The following is a 23,622-nucleotide window of genomic DNA, read 5'->3' as shown; positions in this document are numbered from 1 at the left end:
AATTTTACTGTTGTTTTCTTAGTTTGAAGGTAATTTTACAATCTAAAAATACGACAGTAATTTGCAATAAATTGTGTTTCAAATTTATCAGAGATTTGGGGACCCAACGGAGATGTTTTAGATACGGAATAACTGCATAGTTTGCCATACAATTTCTCTTATTCATACTAAATGCCTTTTTAATTCCTTAGCCAACTTTTTATTTCTTGAGCTTCATTTGTTCTACAAGACTCTTCCCATCAAGTTTCCTAGAGAGAAAGAGTTTAATGTACTCCTCCATGCTCACAGTCTTGTAGAACTCCTCACTTCCTTCCACTAGCTCTGGAAGTGGGCCTACGGTTGTGCCCGTGAATGATGCACTGTGGAATCCAGCAATGGACATCCTCTCCTTCTCCCCATGTATCACAGCCCTATGCTCAATGCTTTTGTATTTCCCATTGCTCAATACCTGGAGACGTGAATTTTTTTTAAATATAATTTTTCCTCTATTTTCTCTACTGTTATACTTAAATTAAAATCATTATTATTTTCAATTATATTTGACTAAGATAAGTTTTTCAAAATACATAAAATAGAATAATATTGATCAGAGATAATATATTTATTATATTTTGTTGGTCTTTAATGATGATGAAAAGGTAATTAAAATAAATTTATATCTAATTAGATTTACCTCAAGGAGATCACCAATGTTGACAATTAGAGCATCAGGTAGTGGTTTTATGGCTAACCAACTTCCATCTCTCTTTATCTGCAATCCTTCCACTTGACTGACTTGGAGGAGCAATGTCAAGCCAGCACCATCAGAGTGCGGTGAGAGACCAAGGACTTTATCAGCATATCTACATGGTGGGTAGTAGTTAAACCTCATGGTCTGAGACTTGAACTTGTCTGAAAATTTCTCAGGATCAATGCCCAAGTTCACTGCCATGGATCTCAGTAGACAATCTGCAACTTTCTTCATCTCCACTGAGTAGCTTTCCAATGAATCCCTGATCACATCCATAACAAGTGCAACCAATTGGATAAAAATAAATGCAAATACTTTATCTTAAAGTCAAATAAGGGGTTTGTTAGGCATTTTCAAGTATAGTGTGATTTTATCTATAAATTTTCTCAAAAATTTCGTTGTTCTCTCACCTAAATATGCTAGGTTTTGTAGGCCATAATCTCATGTTGCGGTTTTGAACTGGTTGGATTACGATGAAGTACATGTCAGCCCAGTCAAGCTTCTGATCCTCTGAGACAACAAATGCTTGGCCGTAGCCTTGAACGTCTCCTGGTAACTGAGCAACCTTCTGTTTCTCTTCGAGGGAGAGCTTAAAGAACTCCTCAGTTGCTGCTTTAATTCTCTCAATCACTTTGTTGGGTATCCCATGATTTATTACCTGCAAAACTAATATCGATTACCTTGTAAAGGCCAAATAATTTTTTAGGTAATTAGTGTTTTAAGAGCTTGGGATTAAGCATCACCTGGAAGAACCCCCACTCCTCACAAGCAAACTTGAGCTTTGCTGCCTCTTCTTGCATGAACTGCTCGTCAAGGAGTCTACCAAGATCAACGATTGGGATGGCGCCGGATTCGCCATCGGATACGGTGTCGCCGTCGGTCTCCGGCCTGATGTACCTCTCGAGGACCTCAGCCGTCAAGTTGTTAGAATTAGCAGCAAGATCTTGAACACTTCTAACCGGAATGGAGCCTCCTAGCTTCCCTGGCCTTGTAGAGGTCGTGCTTGCTGTCTCCATTATCCTCCTCTAAGGTTTAGGTTGAGAGTAAAACACTGCATTTCCCTTTTGTACAATTAAAATACTTACTGCCACTTGTGCCCTGTGGGCTGTGACTTCCGAATGTGAACAATTTGGAGACTTTTTTTATAAAAAAAAAATAAAGAAATTAGGAGATTAAAATGTCCGTCAGCAGTTGCGTCATTGATCCTGTCCTTTAAGGTATGGATCCTCTGCAGCACATCATTTGGAATTTGACAAAGCCCTATTGGCTGTGGAGCAACTCTCCTATAACCTTCGATGCAGTAAATATTTGTTCTTCCTCATTTTTCTTCCAACTAGTATTTTGGGTACGTCATTAATCATAGACTTTGTCAAATTCAGACACGTTGCAAACATGTGTATAGCACAAACATTATTTAAAATAGCGTTATCATGATAAGCACCGTAAAAACAACTTGCCAACTTATTTAGATGTTTAGACCTTATCTGGTTTGACGCTAAGCCCCTATATAGTCTCATTTATTAGTATTAATTTTTTTTAAAATAAAAATTAATTATATATATATAAATTATTATCAAATCAATTTAAAAGTCTCTAAACCTGTTTAAAAAAATTTATAAATTCAAAGCAAACAAAGGACTTAGATCTCTATAGATGCCAAGTTGCGTCTAGTGCTTAATAAATCAAGGAAACATTCTATAAGAACCAACAAAGTGCTGCATAAGGGGAAAAAAAAAGAGAATGAAAAAAATAATAATAATAAAAATAATCATCCTGTTAGTTTAAATTCAGAAAGTGCGTTATAAAGAGACCATGGCGAGTATCAAAATTCTGCACAGGATGCTCAATTGGCGTCACTCATCCAAAATAAACAGTTCAAGACGGCAAAGAAGTGTCTGACAAAATGTGTGGGGGTTAAATACATACTTAGACAAGTTGGTTCTACACACATCCAATTGAAGAGGATACACAAAATTCACAAGCAGTGACTAGCAGACTATGTTCACAAAACTCAACTCGGAACGCATAAATCTCCACATTATAGTACAGCCGCCATTTTCTTCTGCAGGAGGTGCTGTGGCTTGTTGATTCCTACTGGAGTCTGTTGGGTTATACGTGAACTCAGAAGTATCCAGACCGTACTGCTCAAAGACGCAGGCAACAATCAGAAGCCATGAATAATGGTAAAGCAATCAAGCAACTAATAGTGATTAAGTAGAACATCTTTACCTTTTCCCTCATCCTTTGGCTCCATGCGTCGTTCCGGCTTGGTCGTTGATCAAGAGTAGGGACAGGAACCGCAGTAGCCGGAGTACTTTGCCGATGGATCAATGGCTGCCGGATGCCAGATCTTGGGGCAATAAATTCGTCATCAATAACTATCATAATCAGCGGGTTTGTTTGCTACTCTGAGTATGAGAGCCACCAACACCAAATCTTGATGTGAATATGATAATGTAACCCTTGAATTTGAGTTGCAGAACTATTCATTTAACTTTCGAAAGAGCAAAGAATGGCGAGATCGAGAAGTATAATTGTGAACTCAAAAGATGTGAATGATTCAGAGGAAGCACGCGACCATTTTACTATCTTCCACTTGTCCTTCAAAAAAGTCATATATCATGTCGAAATTCCCCTGTTTTACCAGCTGGAATCACCTGGACAGGAATGTAGTTTAAGCATTCAGTAATTGAGGAAAGGAGGTCAAAAAACCAAAAGTTAACATAGAGAATAGGAGACCTTACATCTTTTCCATCTATGCTCGAAAAATAGGAATCCCTCAGCTCCCTGGTCGATTAGGATCAACAAGATCACCAAGAAAGAGTACTGCTCTGGTTAAGGAAGACATCTGAAACTTGTGCCGGAGATGGATTCGAATCCGTCGGTGATGGCGACACAAACCCTCTAAGAAGTTCTGAGCCCCTCTCTTTAATTTGTTCAGTTCATTTCCTTTTGTTTTCTTTTGTAAAATTTCTTGACCTATTTCTTTTTCTTTTTTTTTTGTGGTTAATTCTTGTTCTTTGGGAGTGAGGTGATGATGAAACTCGTAATAGTCTGTCAATCCACTGACTAAATCAAAATGCGTGATGTTACTCGTAAATATTGAAAGTTTCTGATCGCCCCCTTTCCTACTATGAGATCATAATTTTACTATTGTTTTCTTAGTTTGAAGGTAATTTTACAATCTAAAAATACGACAGTAATTTGCAATAAATTGTGTTCCAAATTTATTAGAGATTTGGGGACCCGACGGAGATGCTTTAGATACGAAAGACGTTTTCCCTCTTTATTAATTGCATAATTTGCAATACAATTCAGCATTATGATATCGTGGAGTAAGAAGGATCCATTTCTCTACTTCTCCTACTAAATACCTTATTAATTCTTTGGCCAACTTTTTATTTCTTGAGCTTCATTTGTTCTATAAGACTCTTCCCATCAAGTTTCCTGGAGAATAAGAGTTTCATGAAGTCCTCCACGCTCACGGTCTTGTAGAACTCCTCACTTCCTTCCACTAGCTCTGGAAGTGGGCCTACGGTTGTGCCCGTGAATGATGCGCTATGGAATGCAGCAATGGACATCCTCTCCTTCTCCCCATGTATCACAGCCCTATGCTCAATGCTTTTGTATTTCCCATTGCTCAATACCTGGAGACGTGAATTTTTTTTTTAATATTTATATTTTTCTCTATTTAAATTAAAATCGTTATTATTTTCAATTATATTTGACTAAGATAAGTTTTTCAAAATACATAAAATAGAATAATATTGATCAGAGATAATATATTTATTATATTTTGGTCTTTAATGATGATGAAAAGATAATTAAAATAAATTTAGATCTAATTAGATTTACCTCAAGGAGATCACCAATGTTGACAATTAGAGCATCAGGTAGTGGTTTTATGGCTAACCAACTTCCATCTCTCTTTATCTGCAATCCTTCCACTTGACTAACTTGGAGAAGCAATGTCAAGCCAGCACCATCAGAGTGTGGTGAGAGACCAAGGACTTTATCAGCATATCTACATGGTGGGTAGTAGTTAAACCTCATGGATTGAGACTTGAACTTGTCTGAAAATTTCTCAGGATCAATGTCCAAGTTCACTGCCATGGATCTCAGTAGACAATCTGCAACTTTCTTCAGCTCCACTGAGTAGCTTTCCAATGAATCCCTGATCACATCCATAACAAGTGCAACCAATTGGATAAAAATAAATGCAAATACTTTATCTTAAAGTCAAATAAGGGGTTTGGTAGGCATTTTCAAGAATAGTGTGATTTTATCTATAAATTTTCCCAAAAATTTCACTGTTCTCTCACCTAAATATGCTAGGTTTTGTTGGCCATAATCTCATGTTGCGGTTTTGAACTGGTTGGATTAGGATGAAGTACATGTCAGCCCAGTCAAGCTTCTGATCCTCTGAGACAACAAATACTTGGCCGTAGCCTTGAACGTCTCCTGGTAACTGAGCAACCTTCTGCTTCTCTTCGAGGGAGAGCTTAAAGAACTCCTCAGTTGCTGCTTTAATTCTCTCAATCACTTTGTTGGGTATCCCATGATTTATTACCTGCAAAACTAATATCGATTACCTTGTAAAGGCCAAATAATTTTTTAGGTAATTAGTGTTTTAAGAGCTTGGGATTAAGCATCACCTGGAAGAACCCCCACTCCTCACAAGCAAACTTGAGCTTTGCTGCCTCTTCTTGCATGAACTGCTCGTCAAGGAGTCTACCAAGATCAACGATTGGGATGGCGCCGGATTCGCCATCGGATACGGTGTCGCCGTCGATCTCCGGCCTGATGTACCTCTCGAGGACCTCAGCCGTCAAGTTGTTAGAATTAGCAGCAAGATCTTGAACACTTCTAACTGGAATGGAGCCTCCTAGCTTCCCTGGCCTTGTAGAGGCCGTGCTTGTTGTCTCCATTATCCTCCTCCTCTAAGGTTTAAGTTGACAGTAAAACATTGCATATGACTTTTGTACAATTAAAATACTTACTGCCACTTGTGGCCTGTGGCTTCCGAATGTGAAAAATGTGGAGACTTTTTTTATAAAAAAAAATTAAAGAAATTAGGAGATTAAAATGTCCGTCAGCAGTTGCGTCATTGATCCTGTCCTTTACGGTATGGATACTCTGCAGCACATCATTTGGAATTTGACGATGCGCTATTGGGCGTGGAGCAACTCTCCTACAAACTTCGGTATACATTATAAAAATAGCGTTTTCATGAAAAGCACGGTAAAAACAACTTCCAACAACCAATTCTAGTAGAGTTGGTAGTTAGGTGCTAGTAGAGTTGGTAGTTAGGTGCTCATAATCAAGTCGGGATTAGCTTGAAAGAACAGCTTGACAACGGCTTAAAGTAAGTCTCAACGGCGTTTAGTTCGAAACAATTATTCGGCGACGCATATGACTTGAAATCTAAACTAAACAGCTAAAAATTTGATAGGGCTTAAAAATGCCTAGCCTTCAAGCTCATGAACGATTAAAAAGAAAAAAAACAACCTGCCAACTTATTTAGATGTTTAGACCTTATTTGTTTTGGCGCTAAACCCCTAAAGTATAGTCTCATTTATTAGTATTATTTTTTTTAGAAATAAATTTAAATAAATATAAAAAAATATAAAAATTATCATCAAATCAGTTTAAAAGTCTCTAAACCCGTTCAGAAAATTTTCTAAACTCAAAGTAAACAAGGATCTCTATAGATGCCAAGTTGTGTCTGGTGCTTAATAAATCAACGAAAAATTCTATAAGAACCAACAAAGTGCTGCATAAGGGGATAAAAGAGAATGAAAAAAATAAAAATAATCATCCCGTTAGTTTAAATTCAGAAAGTGCTTTATAAAGAGATCATGGCGAGTATCAAAATCCTGCACAGGATGCTCAGCTGGCGTCACTCATCCAAAATAAACAGTTCAAGACAATAAAGAGGTGTGACAAAATGTCTGGGGGTTAAATACATACTTAGACAAGTTGGTTCTACACACATCCAATTGAAGAGGATACACAAAATTCACAAGCAGTGACTAGCAGACTATGTTCGCAAAACTCAACTCGGAACGCATAAATCTTCACATTATGGTACAACCGCCCTTTTCTTCTGCAGGAGGTGCTGTAGCTTGTTGATACCTGCTGGGGTCTGTTGGGTTATACGTGAACTCAGAAGTATCCAGACCGTACTGCTCAAAGTAGAATAATCAGAGGACATGAATAATGGTCCAGCAATCAAGCAACTAATAGTGATTAAGTAGAACATCTTTACCTTTTCCCTCATCCTTTGGCTCCATGCGTCGTTCCGGCTTGGTCGTTGATCAAGAGTAGGGACAGGAACCCCAGTAGCCGGAGTACTTTGCCGATGGATCAATGGCTGCCGGATGCCAGATCTTGGGGCAATAAATTCATCATCACTATCATAGTCAGCGGGTTTGTTTGCTGCTCTGACTATGAGAGCCACCAAGAAAACCAATGCCTGCACACCAAATCTTGATGTGAATATGATAATGTAACCCTTGAATTTCGGTGCAGCACTATTCATTTAACTTTCGAAAGAGCAAAGAATGACGATATCGAGAAATATAATTGCGAACTCAAAAGATGTGAATGATTCAGAGCAAGCGCGTGACCATCTAGTATAATGCGCTAGATCTGGCACACTTTGAAAATCAAATCTTGAAAGTGTCAACAATCAAATGGAAATGTTAGGTACTGCATACCTCTAAAATAACAGCTCCTAGAGCAACCCATTTTGCTATCTTCCAGTTGTCCCTCAAAAAGTCATATATCATGTCGAAATTCCCTGTTTTATCAGCTGGAATCACCTGGACAGGAATGTAGTTTAAGCATTCAGTAATTGAGGAAAGAAGTCAAAAACCAAATATTAACATGGAAAATAGGAGACCTTACATCTTTCCAGCTATGGTCGAAAAATATGAATCCCGCAGCTCCCAGCTCGATTAGGATCAACAAGATCACCAAGAAAGAGTACTGCTCTGGTTAAGGAAACCATGTGTGCTTATTCTAAGTTTCTAACTAACTAAATAGCTGCATAAAGAAAATCTTAATGCAGGGTAAAAGAAATGAAAAGCACATGCAGCCTTTTCTTTTGCAAAAATGTGATAAAAAGAACCACATAGTAGTATAAAAAATGTGATTGGAAAATGTGCAAATAAATTGCTTACAATGAGGATCGGTCATTTCGGGACTATGATTTGGGGAACCATTTGCTGCTCATAAAGTTAGAGGTCTGAAATGCTATTTTTCCATAGAAGGTTATATTTTTCCACCATACCAAGCTATAAAGTACTTACGTCTTATTTATGTTTTTTGAAAAAGAAATTTTATTTGACCGCAGACCCTTTAACCATATACCTGTCTGAGTTTCAGGGAGAATGAGCATTCACTGCAGATCAAGTAACATAAATGAAGCATCCAAAACAAGTTTGGTGTCGAACAGTGTGATAAGGCAATAATCAGCTCTTGCATAATATCAATGTCTCGGGCCCATAGTTAAGCTGTCACAAACAAGTAGTTGCAACCAAGCCAATGGAGATAAATAGCTGTACTTAATAAACATTGTTACCGACATAACTTAACTGGAGTTTCAACAATGTATGCTTTTTTCTGAATGAAAAATAGAGATGGTACCATCATTAGTATGTTAGAATCTTAAACTGAAGATTCTATGACAACATAAAGTGCTATCTTTTGGGGTAATTCAAAATGTTCATAATATTGGTACTAGAAGATAAGAATTAGAAAGTAGACATTGAAAATTACACTATAAGGGCACCTAGTAGCCACTATCAGGAGCCAACAAAATGAATCCCTCTCCTCCATTTAGTCCCATTCATAACAATGCCCTCCATAAATTCAAGGGCCACTGTTTTCTTCTCACAATAGTATCCAGGTACTTCTTAGTAGAATCAAATTACTCAAACATTATTAAAATGAAATTTACTCGTTTTATCCTAAATACACTCCTAACCAACTACAAAAGGTCATACACTTCCTAATTCTGCTATCACTCATCCATCTCAAAATCCAAATTCTACCTAGTCGTTCAGGGAACAGTTTGCTTCCTAGCAAACCAATAATCCAATAATGGTAGTAATAGTCTTTTACCATCTGTTAATCATCGAGTTAACCGGTTTAAAGTTAACAGAATATAAGTGAATCACATTCTACAATGTTCAAACTCCTACAGAACTAAATTTAGTTTAAGCTATCCAATAATTTGTAGAGTTCAAGACAATTCATCACTCTGAAATTGAGCTTTGCCCTTTTTCTCATAAATCGACTGGAAGTTTGTCACACAATAATACCATATTACCATATGATATGGAGCCTCCACCTGAGCTTGTGCAGAAGGTCATCTCTAAAGGAATCGATCAAGGATGTGCTGCCAACCTGTTCATCAACCTTATTGTGTTCCACAAAATTGAATGAAACGAAAGTTAAGAAAAGGAAAGGAAAAAAAAGGTCACTCAAACTTGCATGGTATCAGGATACACAAGATAAGCAGCATCCACTCCTTGTTACTGCCCCAATACAACCAAAGCATGATATGACAAAGAGAACAACTCCCACACCAATGAACAAATAGATGAACCTACAAAATGAATAGATTATTGGGAAGATATAAACAGCGATCTCAACTAACATGTCAATGTATCAGCAAAACTAATAAAACCCAACATAACTATTTATGTGTATACTGCAAATATGGTGGGAATAAAAGAAGACAGTCTATTGTTCCTGAGGTCCATGAGCACATATAGTCTATGTTATTCAGCAATGCAGGAATAAGAGATCCAGCATTCTTAAGTTATTGTCTACCAAATTATTTCAACTCACTCATAGATAACCTTATACAAGTGCATATATCTACTTATGGGGACAACAAAATCTTGACCATAACTAAACGATACGTTCGTTGCCCTTCCTACTATATCAAAAACCAATTTCTGATGTATCATATACCCACTCCTCCTTTCCTCTCCATCCGATTAAACCACAAATTGACAAGTAAAGGAACAAGGATACCATGATTTCACTTTCTTAATTATGACATTGGAATTCAGAAAGAAAGAATCGATCAATCAACCAACCCAAGAACCGGAAGTTTTCATCAGAAACAACAAACCCAAATCAAGAAACTGAAAAGGAGAAATCATACCAAGCTTTCGGGAGCTTATCCAGGAAGTCATCCGATAGAGCGACAACAGCGAGCATCGACCGGCCAGGCCTCAAGAATTCGCCATAACCGTTGCCATCGCCAGCAGAGATCTTGGTCCATTCCACGAGCAAGTAAATCCCGTAACCTATCATCGCCAATCCGGTGACCGTGAGGAGGAAATTGAGAAGCTTCAATAGGCACTCGAAACATCTACAACACGCCATGATTCTTCCCCCCAGTAACCAGCTTCGAGATTCGCAATCCCCAAACGATTCACAAAACCTATTCGCAAGAAATTCCCCCTCTTGAACGCACAATTTGATGCCAAAGGGATGAAAACAAGAAGGCGATTTACGAACTATACGAATAATAAAGCTATTCTCTCGATGGATCGATCGGCGACCAAGGGGGGTTTGCGAGAGGTTTCGCCTTTTTTTTATTCCGAATCCTTGATCTTTTCTTTTCTGTTTCTTTTTTTGTTTTCTTACAATTACAAGGATGACCCACCACGTGGCATGTTAGCAAAAAAGGCGCCTTGACGGTCAGCAGTGTGGGAAGCACGATAATTGGCTGCGGGGTCCAAATTTTTCGAACTCAAATTTACGAAACTACTCTTTTTAATTGCTGGGAAATGTGCATTTAACACAATGACTTTAAAAGGGTATACATTTAAAGAAAAAATTACAAATCACACTCATATTTACTTGAATTTTTTAAACTGACCACTCTTTTTTTCTCATAATTTTTGTTTAAAACTTAATGAGTAACTAATATTAATCATATTACTAAAATACCCACACATTTGTCACCATCTTTCCTTCCTCTTCCTCTTCTACCGATTTCATAAAGAGGATAGAAAATAAAATAAAAAGATAAAAGAACATAAAAATAATTTCATATTTTATAAAATATTTAGTATATTTATTTTGCTCATAAAAGATATAGAAAAAAAAGAAGATTTGGATTACACAATCCTCAAGGGGATGTGAATAATAAAATAGATAAATTATATGGTGTAATTCATCAAATTTTCTAAAAAAATAAAAATATTTTTTAATGCAATTTCTAAACAAAAGTAATTCTAAGTCTATAAAATGTCAACAGGTCTGAAGCAAAGTCTTCTAACAAAAGCTCGACCCAAAATAATATCCACAAACCTGCATACAATGTACTTATGACTAAAATTGATACTATCATAAACAACGTCTTAATTGTAGAGTTGAGAAAAAAAAGTAGGGAGAAATAATCAAACCCGAGGAATCCACCAATCGGGGTGTCGGAATCCACCGACGTTGGAATCCACCAACAAACACTCAATAGGCAAAAGCTCACAAAATATTCATTAACCCATAAAAGATGATTACAAGCCTTTATATAGGCCAAATAAATTAAAAGATAAAAGACGAAAATAGCCCTAGAAGGTGACTAAAAGACAAGATAAAAAAAATAGCCCTAGAAGGTGACTAGTCACAACCCTCGTTAAGCCAAAGGGCCACGGGTGCAGTCCTTTTATGCTTACGAGAATAAACGTGACAAAAATGGTGTCCCCACCAACTCTCCCGGGGTGGAAGAAACTCGACCCAGTCGAGTGGCTCTGATAGTACTCCAAAATGTCAGGGTCAAGCTGCTGTAACTCCTCGCGAGTGATCCACGTACAATCAGACTCTGGTCGCAACGGTGAACCCCTCCTTCTGCAGTAGATGTTATTTGATCATCTAAAATAGCGTCCATCTTTTTTTGTGATGTGGATGGAAAAGGAGAAGTGGTAGGTGGCACAGTAGGGATGTTTGGAAGGGTAGTAGATGTAGCATAGGGTTCGGTGAGGATGTGCATAGGTGGATGGTAGGCTGCTAGATCCTCAATATTAAAAGTACAACTAATGTCATAATCAGGGGGAATATCAATGACATAAACATTAGCACCAACACGTTTTAGAACTTGGAAAGGTCCTGCACTACGGGCATGCAACTTCCGAACAGCTCCCGAAGGGAATCGTTCGGGTCTAAGACGAATCATAACATGATCTCTAACATCGAACTCCTTGGCTCGTTTGTGCAAGTCGGCATGTAATTTATACTGGTGATTACTCGTCTCAATTCGCTTAGTGATCTCTTGATGTAAAGAATGAACATGATGTGCAAATGTTTCGGCAGACTCAGAGACTCTAAAATGAGATGACATAGGCAACAGATCTAGAGGTTTGCGTGCTTTAAAACCATGAACAACTTCAAATGGGCTCATGCCAATAGACCTATTAATAGAGTTATTATATGCAAATTGGGCTATAGGAAGAATAGCATCCACCTTAATATTTTTTATAATTTGATTGTCATGGTTTTGAGATTCTCTAAAGGCGACATTGCCTCTAAACCCCCTGTTATTTTGAAAATCAAATGTATCTTCACGATAATTTTGCCTATAGGGTTCTCTCTCAGGACCTCTCTCATGGTGAGGGTAGTATGGAGCCTGTCGATGGGTCTCGACATTAGGAGCGGCACGCGTGGCACCCGTGTTGGACGCACCGACATCACTCCTAGTCTCATGTTGGTCACAACCCATCTCAATAGCCTCAAGACGAGCATTGAAGTCGTCCAATCTGGTAGTAATGGTTTCAATGGACTCTTGTAAAAATCGACGAAAATCTTCCATGGTATTGGGTTCCATAACAGATTGGGATGAAGGGTGAGATACTCTCCTACCACTACGAAGGTTCATATAAAGTGTCTCTACCACTAAAGAAATAAATGCAATAAATGAATGATGATATGCAAGCTAAGAGATCACAGCGAACAATAAAGGAGTAATAATCGAATAATCTCTGACCACTTATGAAGTTTTCAAGACGAGCCGGTCGGACTCGGCAGAAAAATTGCAAACCGGTAGTACAAGCTCCCAAGATCGAAACGGGGACTACAGATATGTCAAGACTTTCCCTCTAACCTAGCTAGTTCTACCATTAATATTAATTGTTTTTTTTTGTAACAAACAAAAAGAAGTAGGTAAGCAATATCAGGCTCAAGCGCTTGTTGAAATAAAACAAATGAATTAAGCAATGTAAATAGGTAGGCAATAGCAGGCAATAACAAGCTCAATATGTTTATAATCCACACCAACAGAAAGACAGTTGTTATTTTAAGACTAACAAACAACAGTAAAGAAAGGACGGATATTACCGAATGCGGTGACGGCTGCGGTGGTAGGGACAGCGGCGGCGGCTGCGATAGCAGGGAGCTGCAAGAAAGGCAGCGACGACTGCGATGAAGCAGTGATAGGCCCGCGCAGGGGCTGCAGCGATGGCAGTAGTAGAGCGGCGGCGGCGGTGAAGATGGGCTGTGGCACGGGCGGTGGAAGTGGCAGCAGCGGTCGTAGCGGCAAAGATGGTGCGGATGGGCGGGCTGCATTTGAAATTGCAGCGACGGGGTGGGCTGCGGTAGCAGCGGCCACGGCAAGGGCTGCAGGGGTAGCGGTGGTGGTGAAGATGGTGGCACGGCAGAGCAAGGGCCGTGGAAATCGACGGTTGCGTCGTCCGTGGAGGTCGGCGGCAAAAACATAGAAAGATGGGATGATGGATGTGAGTGACGGCTGGGGCTAAAAAGGAGGAAGATGACGATGGGTTCGGATTGGGTTGGGATTAAGTTAGGGAAGTAGATAAGATAGGTATTTATCTTAATATTAAGGAACTAATTTTCAAAAATTATAGAAACTAATCCCTAAAATTATGGAAACTAATCTCTAAAATTATGGAAACTAATCCCTAAAATTTTGGAAACTAATCTCTAAAATTATGGAAACTAATCCCTAAAATTATGGAAACTAATCCCCAAAATTATGGAAATTAATCCCAAAATTATATAAACTAATTTCCTAAAATTAAGGAAAGGTAAATAAGAAAAAGAAGAAAAAAATATCTTCTAAAATTAATTTCGAAATTTTCGAAATCTAAAATTAAAGATAAAGATGAAACAAACTGGATTTTTTTTTCTCTCTTTTTTTTTTTTTCAGAGAGCTCTTTCCTTTTTTTCTCTCTTTTTAAAAAAAAAAATCTAAAACGGGGAAGAAAATCTATTGAATAAAGGTTACTTGTGATTATCTCCTTGTGATGGTAATGGTTTATTGTTTTCCTCCTTGAGGGTGATTTTCGAGTTACATGATCTCCTCGCGTAACTCGGATCCGGATCCTAATGTTATCAGGCGACGGATCTCGTAGCGATCTGGTGTTCGTGGAGCGATTGATCGACGAAGGAAAAGATGAGGCGCTGCGTAGAATCCAAGCGGTGGAGCGTCCATAAACTAGGAAACGATCCGCTCTGATACCAAAGCTGATGCAGAACAACATCTTGATTGTAGAGTTGAGAAGAAAAAGTAGGGAGAAATAATCAAACCCGAGGAATCCACCAATCGGGGTGTCGGAATCCACCAACAAACAAAGCTGGATTCCAACAAACAAAGCTCTCAAAATATTCATTAACCCATAAAAGATGATTACAAGTCTTTATATATGTCAAATAAAGTAAAAGATAAAAGATGAAAATAGCCTTAGAAGGTGACTAAAAGACAAGATAAAAAAAATAGCCCTAGAAGGTGATTAGTCACAACACTTGTTAAGCCAAAGGGCCACGGGTGCAGCCCTTTTGTGCTTACGAGAATAAACGTGACAATAAGTGGTGTCCCCACCATATTTACTGTCTAACTTAACAGGGAGCAGCCAAATTACTTTTAAAGCCAGCTGGCAGGATTATTTTCAAAGACCAAACTACCCTTCCTTGCTATTCTTTCTCTTTTCACCCGTTATGTTACTTTTGATTTTTTTTTCCCACCAATGTCTATTCCCAACCATCAACTTCGCCCTCTAATTTCGATGATATGCATTTTTGTGGCAAATCTCAAAAACCTTAGGGAAGGAGGTGATGTTGCCTAAATAGAAAAAAAATAATAGGCAAACCACATAGGTTTGGCCTAACAAACCGACGAGGTATTTTGGACACTTAGCCACGCCCTGTTAAGTTAGACAATAACACGCCCAGTTAAGTTAAACAATAAATATGACGGTATCACTTTAGTCGTAAGTATATGGACCTATTTAAGACTTTGACTTTTCAAAATACGGGGGATAAAGTGATTTTTAGCATAACTAGAGGGGAGTAAAATATAAATAACCTATTTTTTAAACGGACCACTCTTTTTTTTCTCATAATTTTTGTTTAACAACTTAATATTATTTAACTAACTAATAATAATCATATTACTAAAATACTTATATCCCTCAATCATCTTTCTTTATTCTTTATGTATCCCTAACCACATCTCGTTGCCACCATCTTTCATATCGTCTTTTTTTCCGTCACTTTTTTTTCACCTCTTGCTCTTCTATCAATTTCATAAATAGGATTAAAAAATAATAAAAAAAATAAAAAAGACAGAAATAATTTAATATTTTATGAAATATTTAGTATATTTTTTTGCTCATAACCTAGAATTAGACATGATCATCAGGCGGGCCGGGCCGGGCTCTTCGGGCCAACCGGGCTTAAGTATTTGTCCATGGCCCGACCCACCAATCACTCGGGTCGGGCAGGGTTCGGGCCGGGCTAGAATAGTCTAGCCCATTACTACCCGTTGGCCCATGAGAGATCGGGCTAATCGGTCGGGCCAGGCTGACCCGACCCACCAATCACTCGGCCCAACCCATATTTTAGCTATTTTTAGAATTTTTTAAATTATTAGCTTATTTTAAAAAATATATATTTATATTCCTCCATTTTAAAAAATTTTAAATAAATTAATTTTTTTAAATATGTGCTTAAAATAATGCAAAACGGTATAATACCAAAAAATTTTACTGTAGCAGCGATAAATTACTGTAGCAGAAGGGCAAAGTACTGTAGCAGACGGGCGGGCTTAGTTGCGGGCCAAACGGGCGGGCTTTCAAGCTGGGTCGGGCGGGCAAAGAGCTGGCATCTGCCGCCCATGGGTAGTTTGGGCTCGGGCCGGGCCGGGCCTAAACCGGGTCCGGGCTGGGCACGGGCGGATTGGGACATTTGATCATGTGTACCTAGAATGTTAAATAAAAGATATAGAAAAAAGAAGAATTTGATTATACAATCCTCAAACACAAGATAAAATATATGATTTAGTTGATCAAAAAATAAAAAAATATTATTTAATGCAATTTCTTAAAAAAAAGTAATTCTAACCCTATAAATTGTCAATAAAGTAAAGTCCCGTAACAAAAGCCCAGCCCGGCCCAAAAAAAAATCCTTCAAACCCTAGAGTATATCTCTTACGCCTCCATCTAGAGATATCTTCCTTTTCTGTTTTCGTTTATATATCTAGTTTGTTTATATATCTAGTTCCACTCCGTTGGTTTGGATCTACACCTGTGGAGAAGATGGCTGCGGTAGCATCGATGGCAGACATCGAAGCTACGGCTCAACGCCTTGGTATCGATCTCTCTTCGGTCGATTTGGATTCGATCACTCTCCCTCCTGGAGAAGATTTCGGCATCATAAGGTAATTTTGGATACTGAATACATTCCAAACCCTAACCCCGTATACTAGGAATTGCTTATTTGGTTTGTTAATGGGAAAAAAAATCGTTTTTTTTTTTTTTGCAGTGATGACGAGGAGATTCTCCATCAGGAGGAGCCGCCGGAGTTCGAAGCGGGGTTTGGAAACATAATCGTTGTTGACAATCTGCCGGTCGTCGCTCCGGAGAAGTTTGAGAAGCTTGAGGGTGTTATTCGCAAGATTTATAGCCAGATTGGTGTGATCAAAGAAGGGGGCCTACTGATGCCTGTAAACCCAGAGACGCAAAAGACTCTAGGGTATTGTTTCGTTGAGTTCAACACCCCTCAGGTAGTCAATTCATAACAGATGGTGTCTCTTTTGCTTATTCTGTATCAAATATATGATGCATAGGGAAAAAAATTTGCTCAATTTTGATATACAACTGATGTAATAATAGGAAGCAGAGCTTGCAAGGGAGAAGACACATGGGTATAAGTTGGACAAGTCTCATATATTTTCTGTTAATATGTTTGACGATTTTGAGAAGTATATGAAGGTTCCCGATCAGTGGACTCCTGCTGAAATTATGCCTTACACACCTGGGGTAAGGCCCTCTTGATTCTTAGTATTTCTTGTTCTGATGAATTTTATTTTCGGTCTCTGGTATACTTACTTTCTCTTTAGAGTATGAAGTTCTAACAATCTTAAATTTGGCGATTCATTGGTTACAGGAAAATCTGCAACAGTGGCTAACTGATGAAAAAGCAAGAGATCAGTTTGTCATCCGTGCTGGTACATTTACTGAAGTCTTCTGGAATGATGCAAGGCAGTTGATGCCTGAACTTGTGTATCATCGTCAGGTAGATTATGCTTACAAACTGCTTGGATAAGTAACTTTAAGGGAAGAACAAATGTTTAGTAAATTACTGCTCGAGTGATGATTATTAAAATAACATAAACAGATTTCTGCTGCCTATCTTTTATTTGGTTTATTTTATGTTGCCTTTAATGTTGTCATTTTGTGTCACGGCTGACATTTATCTCCTTGGCATCCATCCTTTCTTACCTAGGCTTCATATTATGCTATTAGTAACACTTATTTAGTATCTGGAAGTTGGAGCTATCCTTGTTTTTTGATAGGTTTCTAAGCCTGTCACTTGATTACATTGCTGTATAACGTGCCTCCTATGGTTGAGATACAATTTTCTAATATAGGATCTATTCCTGGGCTGGGATGTTTAATATTTTAATTTGCAATTTTGAATTTTGCATTGCTGTACAACTGTGTTTTGACTGATTAGGCTGCTTAGCTAACCTGATCTATCTCCCATTATTATCTAAAAACAATGTCTCTGAATTACTATGTAATTTTTTTTTCTCTTTATTGGAACTTTACATATTTGTTCAGCCACTATCATATCATTAATAATTATTTCAGTTCATTTTGTTTTCATATACATTTCTGTCCATAGTAGTTTGATATGATGTCAATCTTCTTGGCAGTACTGGACTGAGAGTTTCATTCAGTGGTCTCCTCTTGGAACATACTTGGCTACAGTCCATAGGCAGGGTGCTGCTGTCTGGGGAGGTGCTACTACATTTAACCGCTTAATGCGTTATGCCCATCCACAGGTCCTTTACTTTTATGATTCATTGAATTCTAATTTACTTTCCATTTGGTGTTGTTTTGGCTGATGTCTAATTATTTCAGGTAAAACTGATTGATTTCTCTCCTGGGGAGAAGTACTTGGTCACATACAGTAGTCACGAACCCAGCAATCCTCGTGACACACATGTAAGCAATAATACAAGATTTTATCTCTGCCCTTTCTCGATCATGTCTAATGTTTCAATCTTCTTATTGTTAGAGGGTAGTGATTACTATTTTTGACGTGAGGACGGGAAAAGTGATGCGAGATTTCAAAGGAAATGCTGATGAATTTGCTGTAGGTGGAAGTGGAGGTCTTTCTGGGGTTTCATGGCCTATCTTTAGGTGATAAACATATTTGTACTGGAAGAATATCTCTTGATATGCGCTCTCTAATGACGGATTCTTATGCTGTTTCTAACATATTGTATCACAGGTGGGGTGGTGGAAAAGATGATAAATATTTTGCTAGAATTGGGAAGAACATGATATCTGTATACGAAACAGAGACTTTTACACTCATTGATAAGAAGTCTTTGAAGGTGGAAAATGTCGTGGATTTTAGTTGGTCCCCTACTGATCCTATACTAGCTCTGTTTGTTCCCGAATTGGGTGGTGGTAATCAGCCTGCTAGGGTGAGTTGATCTTTTTTTCGGTCTCTTTTTAGAGCTAAGTTTTGGTTGACTGCTAACATATGGTGGATCAAACCATTTCTCTTTCCTCAACAGGTAAGTCTTGTTCAGATCCCAAGCAAAGCTGAACTGAGGCAGAAGAACCTTTTCAGCGTTAGTGATTGCAAAATGTATTGGCAAAGCAATGGAGAGTATCTTGCTGTTAAGGTTGACAGGTACACAAAAACAAAGAAGAGCACCTACACAGGTTTTGAGCTTTTCCACATAAAGGAAAGAGACATCCCAATTGAGGTTCTTGAGCTTGACAATAAGAATGACAAGATCATCGCCTTTGCATGGGAGCCTAAAGGCCATAGGTTTGCCGTTATTCATGGAGATAGTCCCCGTCCTGACATAAGCTTTTACTCCATGCGATCTGCTCACAACACTGGTCGAGTTTCCAAGCTTACTACTCTAAAGTCTAAGCAAGCTAATGCACTGTACTGGTCCCCTGCTGGACGCTTTATCGTTCTTGCTGGTCTAAAGGGTTTCAATGGCCAACTTGAATTCTACAATGTTGATGAGCTTGAAACCATGGCAACAGGGGAGCATTTTATGGCCACTGAGATTGAATGGGATCCTACTGGAAGGTAATTTCTATTCGCCAAGGATTTCCATTAATTTACCCCTTACTATTTAGTGATCTGAAAAGGGAGTTGGACTGTGTATTGTAGGTATCTTGCAACTTCTGTCACTTCAGTTCATGAGATGGAGAACGGTTTCCAGTTATGGTCCTTCAACGGAAAGCTGCTTTACAGGATACCCAAGGATCATTTCTATCAGGTACAAGCTTCAGCCCTTTTGGCATGATATATCTCATTCTGGTGTCGAGCTTGTTGAGATTTAACATTTGAATATCTTTTGTTACTTTTACTCCAATGAGCAGTTCCTGTGGCGGCCGAGACCACCGTCACTCTTGACCCAAGAGAAAGAGGAGGAGATAGCGAAGAACCTAAGGAAGTATAGCAAAAAGTATGAGGCAGAGGACCAGGATGTGTCCCTGCAATTGAGTGAGCAGGACAGGAAGAAGAGGAAGATGCTGCAAGAAGAATGGGATGCATGGGTGCTCAAGTGGAAACAACTACACGAGGAAGAGAGAGAACTAAGGGTGGAGTTGAGAGATGGCGAGGCTAGCGACAAGGAGGAAGAGTACGAAGCCAAGGAGGTGGAAGTGGAGGAGGTGTTGGAAGTCTCGGAAGAGGTTGTTTCATTTGACTTGGATCAAGAATGAACCTCATGCTTGTTTTGACTGTCTTTAGGCTTTTAAACTAATTATGCGAGCTTTTAGACGTTACCACCGGGACATGCCCGTTCTTTTTGACTAATAAGACCATGTGTTAGTACCTTCTTTGTGCTTATGTAGGCCTAAATCTTTTTTTGTTACGCAATTCCTCTAAGTTTGCATTCATTCTTGGAAATGTTTTGTGCTTAAATCTTACAAGTAGAGTTGTTCCATTTCTCAGAAGATGGGCTTTTCTTCTTCTATAGTTCGACCTCTTTTTGGATGTTGAGATGGAAAAAAATTTCATTATTCTTATCAAGAGTAGAGTTTGATTTGATGAGTAGTTACTTGGGATAAACTATAATTTGCCCAAATTATTATCTCCCTACACTCTTTTTCTATCCACATATTAAAGTAATAAGTAATAATAAGGAAGAAATAATATGGAAGTTCTAAAAATTAAATGTTAGAAAAGATCCGTTGTATCATATGTTATATCCGACCTTCTTTTTACTTTTTTTACTATCCCTTAAACTTTATTATCTCTTAATTTTTTAACTATCCCTTAAACTTTATTATGTCGCTAAATTAATTAGTGTTTTTAAAAGTACTAATCAGTTCAGCATTTTTATGTTTAGATAAATTTTTTAATTATTTAAAAATTAAGTTAAAAGAATTTATATATATAAAATACTAAACTAATCAGTATTCTAGGACAAGATAAAAAATACTAAATTAATTAATATTTTTTACTTAGAAATAAAATACTAATTAATTCAGTATTTTTATTAAAGTAAATTAGACCCATGATAATAAGTTTGAGAGAATAGTCTACTTTAGTAAAAATAAATTTGAACAGAGCTAGTTTGATCAAAAACTCCCATGGCCATGGATCATCGGATATAAGACGCAGGAAAGATGCGCGGAGAGAAAGCCCAATTATAAGGGAATAACAGTTATTCGATAAGAAACGATGGAGTCGCCGTCGTCGCCGACTTCGCTTGTGGTGAGCAGCCCGAGGCGAACTCTTAGCCTCCTACGAGAGAGGAGGTCGACGGTCTCGAGCTCCAAGCCTGAGGAGAAGAAGGCCGCCGCGTTTGCCGACGAGCACGGCCCCAAGCCCTCCGAGGTCTACGGCTTCGTCGGATCCATCACCACCGTCATCGCCACAGGTACTTTACACTTCAGATTCCTCGATAGATCTTGATCTAAGCGGGTGTTCTCATGGTGCTTTTCTTGATGGTGCAGTGATCTATTTGGTGTGGGCGTATACACCTGAGCCGTGGTTGCATTATTTGGGGATCACTTATTACCCTAGCAAGTCGGTGATTGCTCTCTTCCTTGATCCGTTCTCTTGATGTTCCTAGTTTTCTTGATTGCCACTTTTCTGCTATAAAAAATATGTAGAGAATTATCGACATTGAAAGCTTGTTTCTTGATCATTTCATGCGTAAGGGGAAGATTCTTCTATTACTTGCGGAATGCAGATGGAGTTGAGAGGATTTGGAAGCTGTGATGGATCCTAAGTTAGGATGCATTATGTCAGTTAATTCTTATTCCTTTTGAACAGTTTAATGCCATAATGTAATCAAATTGACGGAGTAGTTGGAATCTTTATCCCAATAGATGCCCTAAGCTAACGATCCTACATGGGTTTAGCTGGATTACATAGTTATGTACCTTATTGTTCAGTGGAGGGAAGATCCTAGCCTGTTCTCTGCCCATCTTACCTTTGGGTGAAGAGTTAATCTCTACGTGAAAGGCCGTAACTCGTAAACAATTGAAGTAGGGGCTTCCTGGCTTCTGACCCACTTTAGGATGGCCGTGACATTGTGTTATGCTTGGTCTGGAATTTATTACAGTATTGATAGGTCTAAGTATGATGGGAGTGAGATTTCTCCTAAATAGAGTGTGTAATCTATACTAATTATGCTTGAGAATGAGAATCAGTATGAAATGCTTATTAGTCATCTAGTGAAATTGATTATCATGACTTGGTTATGTATCTATTAAATGTTTTAGATTACACTCTTATGTGTTACCTTATTGTTACGACTTGTAAAGTGTAACACATTATTGTTAGGGCTTGTAAAGTGCTAATAGGATTAAAAAATATGTGTCATTGTTCTCACTTATTTGATGAACTAAATGAATTCTCTTTTATTTTATTTGACCATTTGGTAATTCGGTCTCATACTCTATATGGATTTCTTCTTACTAAAATGTCCTTTTTGTAGCTGCAGTTTTATTTAAGTGATAACTAATTTACATGCAGGTATTGGGCACTGGCAATTCCATCATTTTTTATGGTATCTGTGATCTTAGCGATGATCTTCTATTTGGGCTTAAACTTCATGGTCACTCCTCCTCCGAATTCCTTTAACACAATATTTGGTAAGATTTACATTAAATTGCTATATTGAATTGTGTAAATTCTTTCACTTATCAGAAGCAATGTATGCATTCAAAACACGGCATCAAATTTATTTTAAGACCCCTGTAAAAATTAGAGTTCCAAAGTGAGATATTTATGGCGAAAATATTTTCAATTATATAAGCAATGTATGCATTCAAACTCGACCTCTAGTCCTGATGGCATTCATCTAGATCAAGCAGTGATGGGCTTGGGCATTTTTGTAGCCTTGTGGTATTAGGTTTCTACCTGGTAAAGCCAGACACTGCATTTGACCCAATTGTGATTACACTATCATTTACTGTGTGGTTACATTGCACAAACTAGTTTGATTTGGCATGTAAAACCGTTCGCATGTCTTTTTATGGTGCCAGTTTGTTTCGGCATTATTATGTTTGACTAGTTTTCCTGTTTACTTCTTTTTCAGATGAATACAGTCGGGAACGTTCAGTATTGATATCTTCCATGGGAACTGAGAAACCTATTGAACCAATTTCTGACATTGGCATTGACCAGATAAACGGTTGCATGTTTCAATGATTTGGATGCCATAATGTAACATATCCTGATTTCTTAGCCTCTGTAAGGATAGGGAAGTCCGAAGTGTCCTGAAGGATTATGATATCTGATCAAATCTACTTGTTTCATCACTATCCTCTATAGCTTGAGAATGAGATAGACAGGAAGTTTATATTGAACCAAGTTTATTGTATATCTTTCTTATGTGGAATTTGAAGGTCAGATCCTTACAGATTATTCTCCTATTTTAGTCAATAAGATTTGAAAAAATTAAGCTAAGTGGCAAATAAATTACAGTCAAATCGGATCTTAAATTATCAGATTTCGTCACACAAACTGAAATCCATCTAAACCAGACCTCTAAATTATCTGATTTATTACATATTGAAATCCCTCCAAATCTGTTGGAATATTTTAAAATCTCACAACTTTGATGATTTCAAATAGAGAATTTAGAGAAAATATAACTCCAAATCAATTAAATTATCTCTAGATGTGGGGTTTGCTAACACGGTGCTTCAGAAACTTTGGCCCGTATTATCACCATCATGCCATTTCCAAAATGATGGGGAATATATAGAATTTCCCTTAATACTTAGTCCAAATCAACGAGCAAAATAGAATTTAATTATCACTCAAAAATCGAGGGCCAGAATAATTTCAGAAGCAATATTCATCCATCCATCTTCCTCGCGCAGCAGCCAGCACCTTACCTACTTCAGGAAGTAGTC

At 38.0% G+C, this 23,622-nt stretch overlaps 5 protein-coding genes and 2 non-coding genes across 7 annotated transcripts; 4 read left to right on the top strand and 3 right to left on the bottom strand.

Moving 5' to 3' along the window:
- Positions 1-60: 60 nt before the first annotated feature.
- Positions 61-1,846, bottom strand: LOC140794281 (S-norcoclaurine synthase 1-like). Its single transcript, XM_073146245.1, has 4 exons — positions 1,474-1,846; positions 1,141-1,388; positions 674-992; positions 61-448 (listed from the first exon to the last, which is right to left on the bottom strand). Exons 1-4 carry the CDS (start codon positions 1,744-1,746, stop codon positions 200-202), a joined length of 1,089 nt encoding a protein of 362 aa, XP_073002346.1. The 5' UTR covers positions 1,747-1,846; the 3' UTR covers positions 61-199.
- A 1,717-nt stretch (positions 1,847-3,563) lies between these two features.
- On the top strand, positions 3,564-3,652 carry LOC140794536 (small nucleolar RNA U61). The gene has a single exon (XR_012110149.1). It is a non-coding gene; the product is annotated as a small nucleolar RNA U61 (small nucleolar RNA).
- A 104-nt stretch (positions 3,653-3,756) lies between these two features.
- Positions 3,757-3,850, top strand: LOC140794542 (small nucleolar RNA snoR14). Its single transcript, XR_012110155.1, has one exon. It is a non-coding gene; the product is annotated as a small nucleolar RNA snoR14 (small nucleolar RNA).
- Positions 3,851-3,989: 139 nt separating this feature from the next.
- On the bottom strand, positions 3,990-5,704 carry LOC140794324 (S-norcoclaurine synthase 1-like). Its single transcript, XM_073146324.1, has 4 exons — positions 5,386-5,704; positions 5,053-5,300; positions 4,586-4,904; positions 3,990-4,377 (listed from the first exon to the last, which is right to left on the bottom strand). The coding sequence occupies exons 1-4, from the start codon at positions 5,656-5,658 to the stop codon at positions 4,129-4,131; spliced, it is 1,089 nt and encodes a 362-aa protein (XP_073002425.1). The 5' UTR covers positions 5,659-5,704; the 3' UTR covers positions 3,990-4,128.
- An 848-nt stretch (positions 5,705-6,552) lies between these two features.
- LOC140793754 (tobamovirus multiplication protein 2A) lies at positions 6,553-10,400 on the bottom strand. Its single transcript, XM_073145437.1, has 6 exons — positions 9,912-10,400; positions 9,245-9,344; positions 7,640-7,720; positions 7,450-7,554; positions 6,999-7,205; positions 6,553-6,915 (listed from the first exon to the last, which is right to left on the bottom strand). Exons 1-6 carry the CDS (start codon positions 10,133-10,135, stop codon positions 6,808-6,810), a joined length of 825 nt encoding a protein of 274 aa, XP_073001538.1. The 5' UTR covers positions 10,136-10,400; the 3' UTR covers positions 6,553-6,807.
- Positions 10,401-16,155: 5,755 nt separating this feature from the next.
- Positions 16,156-20,120, top strand: LOC140793514 (eukaryotic translation initiation factor 3 subunit B-like). Its single transcript, XM_073145031.1, has 11 exons — positions 16,156-16,421; positions 16,526-16,766; positions 16,876-17,022; positions 17,150-17,278; positions 17,922-18,050; positions 18,130-18,213; positions 18,287-18,411; positions 18,503-18,701; positions 18,795-19,327; positions 19,412-19,520; positions 19,624-20,120. Exons 1-11 carry the CDS (start codon positions 16,300-16,302, stop codon positions 19,966-19,968), a joined length of 2,163 nt encoding a protein of 720 aa, XP_073001132.1. The 5' UTR covers positions 16,156-16,299; the 3' UTR covers positions 19,969-20,120.
- A 677-nt stretch (positions 20,121-20,797) lies between these two features.
- On the top strand, positions 20,798-23,128 carry LOC140793517 (phosphatidylinositol N-acetylglucosaminyltransferase subunit P-like). Its single transcript, XM_073145033.1, has 4 exons — positions 20,798-21,131; positions 21,208-21,280; positions 22,235-22,353; positions 22,800-23,128. The coding sequence occupies exons 1-4, from the start codon at positions 20,933-20,935 to the stop codon at positions 22,910-22,912; spliced, it is 504 nt and encodes a 167-aa protein (XP_073001134.1). The 5' UTR covers positions 20,798-20,932; the 3' UTR covers positions 22,913-23,128.
- The last annotated feature ends 494 nt before the right edge of the window (positions 23,129-23,622 follow it).

This window comes from Typha latifolia, chromosome 8, assembly GCF_019914945.1.
Source record: "Typha latifolia isolate L0001 chromosome 8, TyphaL0001v2, whole genome shotgun sequence".
NCBI lineage: Eukaryota > Viridiplantae > Streptophyta > Magnoliopsida > Poales > Typhaceae > Typha > Typha latifolia.
Note: the sequence above shows the minus strand (reverse complement) of the source record. Positions and strands in the feature narration are given on the sequence as shown.